The sequence below is a fragment of the Gracilinanus agilis genome, chromosome 3 (assembly GCF_016433145.1).
Source record: "Gracilinanus agilis isolate LMUSP501 chromosome 3, AgileGrace, whole genome shotgun sequence".
NCBI classification, from domain to species: domain Eukaryota; kingdom Metazoa; phylum Chordata; class Mammalia; order Didelphimorphia; family Didelphidae; genus Gracilinanus; species Gracilinanus agilis.
In genome coordinates, this window is record NC_058132.1 from 150176651 (window position 1) to 150189293 (window position 12643).

Here is a 12643-nt window from a genome sequence, read left to right on the forward strand (position 1 = left end):
TCTTTCTTTCTTTCTTTCTTTCTTTCTTCCCCCTTACCTTCTGTCTTAGAATCAATACTGTGTATTGGTTCCAAGGCAGAAGAGTGGTAAGGGCTAGGCAATGAAGATCAAGTGATTTGTCCAGAGTCACACAGCCAGGAAGTGTCTGAGACTAGATTTGAACCCAGGACCCCCTGTCTCTGGGCCTGGCTCTCAATCCACTGAGCTACCCAGCTACCCCCAAAACCTTACTTTCTAATGAGGAGAAAAATAAACAATATGCACACAAATAAACACAGTATATATGTGTGTATGTATATATATATATTTATGTTAAATAATGTAATTTCATGAAAATACATTTGAGAAAAGTCTAGAATTATGTACTTTGACTTTCTTTCCCATTTGGCTAAATTAGGAAAGAGTATTGGTTGAAGCTGTAGGTTAGAGCCTCAGTTTCAGTCATCCTTAGAGGGAACCTACCACATTGGTGCTTACCTTACATCCATGTGAGGCCAGGATCCTGATATCCGCAGGAATCTGGTCTCCACCTTTAATTTCTACTATATCTCCTACAACTAGCTGATCTGCAGGGATCTCCTTCTTTTCACCATTTCTGATGACCAGGGCTTGCTGGGAAATGAAAATGTAAAAGAAACTTCAGAACCTGACAAGGCATCACCTTCATCTACATTGCCTCCATTCTTTAGTTTGGATGCTCATGATCAGAGGGAATGGCAGCTATATTTGTAGTTAAAACTAATAGCTCCTATGAATATAGTGCTTTAATATTTGCAAAATGCTTCATGATAGTTCATTTGATTCTTACAACAACCCAAAGAAGTAGGTGCTATTACTGTTTATATTTTCCAGATAAGGAAACTGAGGCTGAGATAGGTTAAATGATGTGCCTGGGTCACCCAAATTATGTTTGAAGCAAGATTTTGCCTGGGATCTTCTTGGCTTCAAGTTCAACACTCTATTCATCATGTTGCCTAGTTGTAAGTAGGGCAATAAATGTTTTTCTTAGGCCCTGAAGGTCTCTAAATGTTATACTGCACAAAAGGACCAGAAGACATTGATAGGGGAATATTGCAGGTTTGACAAAGAAAGAGGACAACAGGGACCTACAGGAATTATAGCTAGTTATGTCTAGGAAGAATCTTAGTTTTAACAGTGAAGACATAAGCCAAAATCCATAATCTTAGATTTAGAAGTGATAAGGAATCTTAGAGGCCAACAAATCCAATGTCCTCATTTTTCAGGAGAGATATAGAGGCAAAGAGAAAGTAAAATGACTACCCTAAGATCATACAGCTAGGAAGTATCTGAGTTAAGATTTAGTCTTTCTGACTCCCAAGTTCAGTGCCCCATCCTTGATGTCATACAGTCTTTGTGTGATAAATGAAGTTATAATTGTACCAGTAACGAATAGGATTCTTCCCTTCTTTGTGCAAAGAAGGGAGCCTGTTCCTTTTCTCCTCCCCCAACTAGGGTTGGCCACTCCTTTGGCCATCATGGAGGAAAATGGTCATAATACAACTACTGCCATAGGAAGACCATTCAATATGCATTAAGAAGGACATTGGGCTAAACCATTCTGCTGGCCTTTTGGTGTCAATGTAAATGGATATGGGCAATGAACTGAGGAATGAAAAGGGGTGGAAAGAATCAGTCGTCATCACAGGTAGATATGGTTTCTCTTTATCCTAGTAAATAGCTCATTAAGGGTCATTATTTGAGCCTCACAGGTGGCACTTTATGAGTGAATAAACAAACATATCAGGCAGAACCATGTGAGAAGACTTAGAATTAGTAACAAGTGTTTGCCATGACATAAATCAAGGGAGTTTTGAGCTACTTACCCGAGGAATCATTTTACTGAAGCTGGCAATGATGTTGGTGCTTTTTGCCTCTTGATAATAAGCAAAAATCCCAGTGAAGATGACTACCAAGGCAAGCACAACACCTAAATAGACCTGTTTGAATGGGAAAGGAGACCTAAGTCAGAGAAACAGATACTTAAAATGAAGCAGGTACCTTTTAGGGTGAGGATATTTACTTGCAAGCAAGTTTAAATGCCCAAGTACCTGTAGGTAGGTCAGTAGGAAATTATTTCATACATTTTGTTCACCAGGTCTGATGAAATTCCCAGAGGTTTCCCTAAGTGCTTCATTTACTACTAAACTTAGAACACAGAAAGTGGGCTTTGAAAGGGATAGGATTAGAGTCCAAGGATTCTGGTTATTGACACAGCATTTGTTCTGAGGAACTCATGATACTTTCCTGATTCATTTCTGTGGAGGAACGGTAGCCTATTCATATCCCTACCTCCCATCTTATAGATTTAGAAATTTCAGCCTGGAGAGGTCCATCAACTTGACCCCAAGAGTCAGTCAAGAGTGGAATCAAGAGTGATTCTGTGGCAGAATTAGACTGAATTCTTTGTTTCCCTGATGTTCAGTCCAGGACTCTGGCTATAAGAGTGTTTAGAGAAGTCAATGACAAAACCATTTCAAGAAGTTCAATAGAAATACTTACATTGTCCAAGGAAGCAGACTTGTACTTTGCATACTGGATCCCATAAGCGATCCAACAGAGGATAGCTCCTGCCCACAAGAGGAGGGAGAATCCACCCACCATTTGTTTGAGGAATTTAATGATTTCGGAAGTTTCTTTGGGTGGAGAAAGAGCATTGGGGCCATCCTGAGCCAAGATCTCTGCTGCTCTTGCACTAGTGAGACCCTGCAAGGACAGAGCCAAGAAAAAGTAGATGCTAAAGAATGACTGAACATTCGTAGCCATGTAGATGTGGAACTTTAGAATTTTAGGGGGAAGGATAGGTGGGAAGGATTCTTATGTTTGGAATGGACATACTGGCTTTATAAAACCTCTAGCCACCCTTTAACTTTTACCTTTGGGTTGTTGATGTTTCCTCAGAACTAGGAAAAGACTAATTCAAATTCCCTCAAGAGCTACCCAATATGCCTATATAAAAAGGAAGAAAAATCTTTTCTTGGACACAGGATAAGGATTTGCTGAGAAGATGCCACAAACAAGAACATGGTAACTCTGGAGACAGAGGCCATGGGTTCAGATTTTGCCTTTGATGCTATCTGTGTGACCTTGGACAAGCTACAGTCTCTCTTGTCCTTAGTTTTTTCTTCTATAAAATTAATGGGTCAGTTATAAAGTCTCAGAGATTCTTTGTTAAGTCAAAATGTTTGATCTTTCAATGAGAACAAGGATTAAAATAAAAATAGTTCTTGCCTAGAGAAAAAAAAATTTTATTCTGAAACCTTCAGAGTAGACATCAAAATCCAAACAACCTGTTTTTCTATATCTCCCCAAGAGAGTATGTCATCCATCAATTATGAAATCCTCTCCATCCTTCAGTGCCTCATTCACATTTCACTTCTCTTAGAAGCATAGCTATATCACCTTAGGATTATATGACCTCTAAGAAATATGTTTCTGACTTAGTCTACATAAACAATTTTGAGTGTAATCCTCTTGTACTTAATATTCCATTTATTATATTTATTTGTGTACATAGTACCTGTTGTAGCTCCTTTCCTATGAAGGTTGTTTCTCTAACCCCTGACAGACAGAAGGTAAGTCCTTATGTAGGTCATTCATCCTCATACTAACTTACTTGGATGATGTTTGTTCCATACTTGTCTTCTAATTCCTTAGCGTTGAGTTTGTGGTCATCCTACAATTCAAGAGAAAAAAAGAGAGGAACAACTGAAGGAAGTGCCATTTAAATAAAGTGGCTGACATTCTGACAAGCTATTGGAAAATGGGGACAGATTTGGATTCAGGTTATAGAATCCCTGAGTTGGAAGGGCCTTAAAAGGTATCCAAATTAATTGTCCACTTTAATACATGAATTTCATCTATAACATCCCTAGCAAGTGGTCGCACAGTTTCTGCTTAAATACTTCTAGAGATAGGCAGCTCATGACCTCATAAACACACCTCATTCCATTGATGGGTAGCACTGAGTGATAGGAGTTCTTCCTTATGTTGAAACAAATATTCATCTCTTCAGCTTCTGTCCCATCCCCAAGCCAAAGTAAATCTAATCCTTCTAGCCCTTTACATATTTGAAGGTAAATATCCCATTTTCCACTAAGTCTCTTCTCCAGGCTATATATTTCCTAGTTCCCTAGGACAGACATCTTAGGGCTCAGGTAGCTGTGAAAAACACTCTAAAATGTTTCTCATGACACTGTGAATCACCCCAAGATAAAGCCAGCTGTTGTGCAAAAAAACCAAACAAATTGGTATCTCATCTTTTCACACAGTTTGATTGGCCTATTTCTGTTAGGGTTTTTGTTCCCCTTCCTGTCCCAGGATGCTGTATACTGCCTGGCACAAACATTTCTCCTTTGGGAAACTCACAGCAGTGCTTGTCATTACTAATTCTACCCTACCATTGCTAGGGTAAAGGAACATAACCTACCTCTTAAAGCAAACAAACTCCAATGGCTACAAATCCCCATGCAAATTCAAGCTAACTGTGAGTTTAAGTGATCAAATGTCCTGCAGAAATGAGGTCTCATTCTTCAGACCCCAAGGATCTTTACTTAAGGTTAGTTGGTATTAGAACTTATACCGGTAGCATCCCTTGTCTTTAATTTTCAGGGGTTTTCCAGTCCTGGGTGGGAAAAGATGCCATTTTCTATGAAAATAATTAAATTTTAATTCAAGGTCTGCTCTCCCAACTTCAGTTCTGCTTTGTTTAGAAGACTCTCTCCTATGGCTCCTTCCCACTGTTTTAAAAAGTGGCTTTGATAATGAACTAGTCTATTCTGGTACAAGGTCCTGAACTTTCTCCCCCAGACATTGTGTAATAGCAGCAAAATGCAAACCTTCTCAACGGGGCAGTAAGAGACCTTCCCTCTCTCATCCCTCAAGCCTAGTCATGCTATCTTCTGCCAGAGGTCTCAGGGTAGCAGTGAAAGGCTAGTAAACATTCCAGAGCGGTCCATGCCATGCCATGCCACAAATGGGCTGGTTAGAGGGAAAGGAATTCCTCAGAACCACCTTTCCCATGTCCTATCGGTATCAGGAAAGGAAAGGAAAGGGAACACAGGCCGACAATGCTAGGAATTCTTGGATCAAAAGCTGTTAGAACTGGAAGAGACTCTGGAGATCATTTGGTCAACTCTCTCATTTTCCAGATGAGGAAATTGAAGTTCAGGGAACTGAAATAATTGCTTTAAGTCATATCCCTACCTGGCCTATGGCATGACCATGACCAGAATTCAGACCTTCAGATCCTTAGTGTCTTATTCTTTCTGTTGTGCTACTTTAGGGACATTAATCTTTTCAGAGAGGTGTGAAATCTCTAGAGAAAGGTTACTTGAATAATAAAGAGTCATGATAATGTTTCAGAACACACCTCTCATTAAAGGAGAAAAAAACCATTTCTTCAAGCTTAATTTTAGATGCTTCACATATATCAACAGAAAATTTTCCATTTTAGCATTGAAAGAAATAACCACTGACGTGGTCTTCAATATTATTTACTTGATCACTTCCAGTAACAGGAAACTCCTTACTTTGTGTGGCAAAACTGTCAAATGGTTGAGCAGGTCCATTGTTAGAGACCTGTTCCTGCTACTGAGTATATGTTGTCATTTAGCCATGTCTGACTCTTTGTGACACCATGGGCCATAACTGTCCATGAGGTTTTCTTGGCAAAGATACTGGAGTAGTTTGCCATTTTCTTTTCCAGTAGATTCTTTTGTCCAGCAATCAGAGGTTAAGTGATTTGCCCAGGGCCATGCAGCTAAGAAGTGTCTGAGGCTGGATTTGAACTTAGGTCTTTTTGACTCCAGTCCCAGTGTTCTCTCCACAGAGACACCACCTGCCTCATGTGGAATATATATAGAAAGTGAATATACACAAACATGTAACGTGGAGGCAAGATGACCGAAGAGTAGCTAGCTACCTTTGGAGTCTGAAAGACCTACGTTCAAGTCCTGTTTCTCAAACATAAAAGCTGTGTGAATGTATCTTAGGCAAGTTAACTAACCACTCCGTGCCCTGGGCAGCTAAGAGTTTACATTAGCAATAGATCTTACTTCAAAGAGTATATGTATTTCCACAATGGGAATTCCCTGTGCTGATTTCAGTCCACCTTTTACCACTAGGAAAAGATATACCCTTCTTCCTCCAACCCTTGGGAATTGTTCCTCTTTTAAAATAGGATGAACAGAAATTCAGGGCTTTGCTATTAATCTTGTGTCCATTAATGCCACTACAAGAACTTAAAATGATTAATTTTGCTCCACCTCACTTTAAGCAGTCAGGTAGAAGCGAAATCCTAAACTATGTGCCAATGATCTTTCTGATTAGGATAACTAACTCAGAGCTCTACACTTCAGTGCCTTCATGAACGATACAGGAACCATCTAGTATGGATGACCTCTAGGCAAAGATTGTATCAGCCTGATTTTAACATGGAACAAATTTCTCAGGTGCATTTTTTTTTTAAAACTGCAGACATTGGATTTTTCTTTTGCAAGAAGTATCTTAAAGGGTCAGACTCCAAAGGAACCTTGGATCCTCTGAATAGGATGGCATAATTAATGAAAACAGCATTGGCTTTAGAATCTAGATGATAGAATTTTGATTCCTGACTCTACTAATTACTACTTCTGTGGCAGTATATCTGTCCCTCAGTTTCCTCATTTGTAAAATGATGTTGTTGGACTAGATGATTGTTTGAGACCAGTTCTAAAATATGTGATCCCTTGGCAAAGCAAATGTGTCATAAAAACAACAGCATGCTCCTTAAGATAACTGACCAGATCAAGTTCTTTCTTCAGTTCCTCTTTCTGGTGGTCCTTCTTACGACCCAAGTGGTCCTTCTTACGACCCAAGTGGTCCTTCAGGCCCTTATACTTTTCTTTGCCGTCCCCTTCATCTGTTGTTTCGATGTCTTTTATTCCATTGACTTCAACAGAGTAAACTTCTGATTTTTTCTGAAATGGAAACAAACATTAGGTGTCAGCTGAAAATTGTTCTTTTGAAGAGCTGAGGTCAAGGTCATCTCCAGTCAGGGAAGGGAGAAAAAAAGGAATATGTCACAACAGGTCTACAAATGTGTTTTCTGGCTCTCCTTCTTTCCATCTTTCCAACCTTAAAGAAAGGAAAAGATAAATGAAATGTGGGTGGATAAGGTATCTTCCTTTTATAAGGACAATGTCTCTTATAGAAGGACCTTAGGATTTATTTGCTATTCTTTAAAAAAGGCACTGTAGCAAGGTACAAACAAGCTAAACATTTCTTTTAACTGGATGATTAAATAATGGCAGAGTTCCCAAAAATTGGCAAGGCTTAGGGTAGACCATCTTAGAGTAGACCTGAAGAGAAAAATGTCCCATTTTTCCTTAACTCTAGACCATACCTTTTAATTAAAGGGAAGGGAAAGAAATTTAGTACCTACTATGTGCCAGCCACTGTATTAAAAAGCATTTCACAAATACTATCTCATTTGATCAGATTCCTCAGATACTTTCCTTCAGCTATAAACAAAAAAAACAAAACCAAAAAAAACAACAAAACAACCCGAACTAGAAGCTGAGACTTCACTTAACCCTCCACTAACAAACCGAAGCAGGTAAGTCCTCTTTCTGGAGAAAGAGGATGCAGACCCAAATGATAGGAGCTGGAGAAGCTAAAACAGAAGGTAGATCCCCAGGACCATGATTTCCACACTTTTCTTTTAACTCTTCCCCAGCCTCAAGGTCCCTGGATATGTTTATTCTTTTTCTCTTTTCTTTCCACAACAGATCTGGATTCAGTTCTCTACATGGAATCTGAGGTTTTTAGAAATTTGTTGTAGGGAGCTGAATTGGGGAAACTGATGTGGAAACATGCCTCTCCATCTCTGAAAAACCTAATAAAACTGGAGGACAAAAGGATTCTACTGAACTGATTTCAGTCCCTCACTCCTTGCTCTCTTTACTCTGTAGAATTCCCCAAACCCACATTTCCCCACGCCTTGGAGTCTGTCAGGGTGATAAGATGATTAGCTCTCTCCAGGCAAAGGCAGGCAGGCAGGCACCATGAAGTTGTGTAGACAGCTGTGTAGGCACCCTTTTGCAACATCCGCCTAATCTCCCTCTTCCCCTGGCAAGCCCCAAACTGAGTAGTAGAGTAGGTGTTGGAGGAGAGGAGAGGCGCAACGCAACACACCTTGCCCATGAGTGCTGATGGCTTTGTGGAGGTCCAAGACTGGGTGAGGTGGTGGGGTCCTGGACTGAGGGAGCACTGGAGAATTCAAGGAATTGAGCCGCAAGCCAGATAACACAGGAGTCCAGCGATCTGTTCACGGGAGCTTACAGGTTCTGGTGGGACAGTTACCGGGTCCCAGCGGCAAATCCAATGTTAGCTGCAGGCTTCTCCCTTGGCTAACATCCTGACAGGTTCAGTGCTCTGCTCCCTGTAGGGAGTGAGCCCATGCCCTCCTGCTTTTAAATCAACACTTGGGCCCCTCCCACTCTCACCTCTGAGTGCCGGTCTAACCCCGTCTCTGCCTTCTTTGGGGAGGCGGTAGAAAAATACCGCAAGTATGTGGACCTCTTGGGCTAGGGATGCAGAAGCTGGAGCCCAGACACATGGGCTTTGGGGGCGGGGATAGGGGAAGTAGGGTGAGGAAGGAAGGAAGGAAGGAAATCTCTTTTAATTTGCTCTTTAATTTCTATCGCCCCACATAAATAATAGCAAGAAAAATAGCTCGCCATTCTCCAGACTGTATTTAAAACAGTATCTGGAGCACCTAGGAAAGGGAACTGGTATTGGGGGTGCGCTGTGGAGGGGTCTGTGAGATGCTCAGCTATGTGCTTCATTCACTTACTCATTTATGAGCCAGCAAGACCCTGAAGAAATAGGAAGTTCTATTTGACATAATTCCGTAATTAATGTTCAAATAAATTCTTTCTTTTCTCTACCTTCCCCGCGGAGTGCCTATCACATAGGAGGGCATACTCCTTAGAGAAACCATCTAGGTGCAAAGAAAAGGGTCCCCTCCTTTTCTGGGATTCAAGTCTTTACTGGAATACACCTTTACCCTTTCGGGTGTGGGTATCTTCATTTGAAATCGAAGACTTGTTTGCTAAAGGAATGTGTACACATCCACATATTCCTGTGCATACACATTCAACCAAGAGCCAGCCACCTGCTTGGAGGGAAGATGCCTTCCTTTTCAATGGATGTTTTTCAAATGAAGAAGCAGTTACTATTTCCTCTATCTCAGAAGATAGGCAATGTGCCATGAACATAAAGCTGATGTTCTGGTAGTTGTTGGAAAGAAGAAAGCACTGGCTTTACAGCCAGTGACGACTGCAGAGGAAAATTTCCCTTGACTTCTGCTTTCAATCCACTCCTCCACTCACTATCACCATCTTCAGTCACCGCAGATCAGAGAAATTGATGTCATAGAAACTAGGGTCTAGATACAGTCACCAAAAAAATCACTTTTGGTAGGTGGGAGTGGGGGTTAGGAGAGGTAGAGAGAAAGAGAGTAGGCAGAATTTTAAGAACTAACACCATTTAAAAACTGACCACGAAATAATGTTTTTGGGAAATTACAGAAATGACTAGAAAAAAAAAAACTGACCATGAGAGGATGTGCCTAGGCATTCCCTTTTTCATCAGTTTTAGAAAAGGGTTTCTGCCTAAGTGGACATACAGGTTTCCACCATTGGCTCCTATGCTTTCTCAGGTACCACAGTTGCCTTTGGGGGACATTTGCCCTGAACTTTTCCAAGGATCCAAGTTCAGTTACCAGTGTAGTGACCATGTGCCATCTTCTGGATGCCTGATTCTCAGGTGTCCCAGAGGGGTGTGTTTGTTGACATGTCCCAAGGAGAACAAATGGTACCTTTCTCCCAGGCTCATTCCTCTGTTGTTACAAGTCCTCCTACATTACCTTCTGGGTATTCCACAGTACCCTGCAGCATAAGGGAGATGACGCACTCTCCGAATTTCCCTGTGAACACCAGGTGTTTGTGATGCCATAACTCAAGCAACATAGCAGGCACCTGGTGTGGTCTCCACCTTGTAAAACTATGGAATGGATTTCCTCTCAGGAAACTCCTTTCCCAGGGGAAGGTTTCCATACAATTTTGGACCTTGGTGCCTGAACTCTAATGAATCTTAAAAAAAAATCCTTCTGGGGGCAGCTGGGTGGCTCAGTGGATTTAGAAACATGGAGTCCCAGGTTCAAATCTGACCTCAGACACTTCCCAGCTGTGTAACCCTTGGCAAGTCACTTGATCCCCATTGCCTAGCCCTTGCCACTCTTCTGCCTTGGAACATGGAAGTTAATGGTATATATATATATATATTTTAAATTTAAAAAATCCTTCCCTTCCACCTTAGAATCAATTCTATGTATCCAAGGCAGAAGAGTGGTAAGGGATAGGCAATGAGGTTTAAGTGACTTATCCAGGGTCACACAGCTGGGAAGTGTCTGAGGTTAGATTTGAACCTAGGACCTCCTGTCTCTTGGCCTGGCTCTTCATACACTGAGCTATCCAGCTGCCCTCTCTAATGAATCATTGAAGGAAATAGAAATGGATTTGTAACTTCATTCTGAAGAAGGGAATAGGTAGGAGAAGAGAATAAACATTTATCAAGCACCTGCTAAAAGCTGGGCACTATGCTATAAGCATTTAATGAATATCTCATTTGTTTCTTACTCTCACCATTTTAGAGTTGAAAAAAACTGAGACAGGATTATATTTCTAGAAAGTGTTTGAGGTCAAACTTGAACTCAGGACTTTCTGACTCCAGGGCCAGCTCTCTATCAACTGTGGCACCTTGTGGAATGAAGACTTTCTCTTTACCCTAATCTCCTGTGACTCCCTTTAAGTTTGTTTATGTCATTGAACAGAAGCATGTTGGAGAAAGAATCCAAGATAGGGATCACTTCAAGGATTATTCTGGGGTCATACTCAGGTATATGAAGTAGTTGAGTAGACTTGAACACAGGACTATTGATATGTTATTGCAATGATTTTAGGGGGCTTCTAAACCAATCTTTCATTTTATAAAGAAAATAAGACCTGGAATCCAGGTCATTGGTTTGGCATTCTTTCCATTATGCCACAATGCAATATCCATTGGTCAACTGAATGTGCAGACTATTCTTGGAAGGTTCTTAGTCAATCCCTTATTGTGGTAACCTTTCTTTTTACCCAGAGCTATTCTTAATGCTATGTGATTATAGAAGACATATCAGGAATAATCATTGGCCAACCAAATGTGCAGACTATTCTGGGAAGGTTCTTAGTTAATCACTTATTGTGGTATACCTTTCCCAGAAAAGGATTTCAGAATACAAGCTAAATTAGGCTTCAGAGAAGACAATAATTGGGCTAAGAATGGAGAGAGCAAGATTTTTCTTCCTTTTTCACATCTGGGTCAATTTATGATTCATCTGTCCTTCAGAGTTCAACTAAGCATTGATGCCTCACGTATTGATTCTAACCTTTGAGAAGCCCTTCCAATACTCGTGTCACAGTTACCTCCTTTGGTAATGGCTCTATCATTTCTGACTTCCCACTGGGTGAGGGCTTCCCTGAGCCTGAAGGAAAATTATGAAAAGACTTCAGCTGCATATGCTTTCACACACTGTTCCTGAAAGACCTTTGTTTATTAAGATACCTACGAATGGTATGAGCAGCTGGTGGTATAGGGGATAGAGTGCTAGGTTTGGCGTTAGGAAGACTTATCTTCTTGAGCTCAAATCTGGCCTCAGAAATTGGGCAAGTCACTTACATGCTTCAGTTTCCTCATCTGTAAAATACTATTCTGATATCTTTGCCAAGAAAACCCCAAATGGGGTCATGAGAAGTTGGATATGGCTGAAGAACAATATATATATATATATATATATATGTATATATATATTTACACACACACACACTTTTTTTTCTGAAAGAAGCCCACTATGGAGAAGTCAGCAACTGTAAAAAATGATCTATCCTGATAGGTCCTAACAAATGCTGTTAAAAAAAAGAATAAAAGCTATTAAGGTTTATAAAGTACTTTAATTTGATTTGATTTGTTGATCCTCATATGGAGCTTGTGAAGAGAGTGCTATGTTTAGCCCCATTTTATAGATCAGGAAACTAAGAGAGAAATTAAATGACTTTTCTAGGCTCACCCAGGTAGAGCTTTGGATCTTACTGACTCCAAATTCAGTAAGAGGTAGCAGGTCAGAGAAAATACTTTTCACATTGTTTAGTTAAAGATTTTCAAAGGGATTACTTTAGGATAGATGGATAAAGAATTTATTAAGTTTTGAGTAAGTGCTGGTATATGAGGACATAAAAAATAATTGATAGTTCCTCCTCTCAAGGACCTTACACATTGATGGGGGGGAGGGGGGAGGAAGACAATAACTAAAAGGGTGCTGGAAAGGGCAGAATATATAGTAGCATGTTGTGGAGGAAGCAGGGAAGTGAGATGAAGGCTTCCTCTGAACCTCATTCAATCAATATCTACCACCCAGTGAAAATTCTGGTAGCTGTTATCTACCAATGTCTAGGGGAGTCAGCTTTTTTTCTTAGTGAGTTTAGTGTCTGACTCATAGTCTTTCTTTCCTCCCCAACTCTTGCCCTTATACTAGAGAATTTCA

General features: G+C 40.5%; 1 protein-coding gene across 1 annotated transcript in view; it reads right to left on the minus strand.

Annotated features, from left to right (window-relative positions):
* Positions 1–8415, minus strand: part of LOC123238901 (potassium-transporting ATPase alpha chain 2-like) — a 32207-nt gene extending 23792 nt beyond the window's left edge. The window contains exons 1-6 of the mRNA XM_044666151.1: positions 8194–8415; positions 6801–6977; positions 3635–3694; positions 2521–2724; positions 1845–1958; positions 478–612 (exon numbers count right to left, since the gene is read on the minus strand). Coding sequence (XP_044522086.1) covers positions 478–612; positions 1845–1958; positions 2521–2724; positions 3635–3694; positions 6801–6977; positions 8194–8202 — 699 coding nt within the window. The 5' untranslated portion in view covers positions 8203–8415. The remainder of the gene's footprint in view (positions 1–477; positions 613–1844; positions 1959–2520; positions 2725–3634; positions 3695–6800; positions 6978–8193) is intronic.
* Between the last annotated feature and the right edge of the window lie 4228 nt (positions 8416–12643).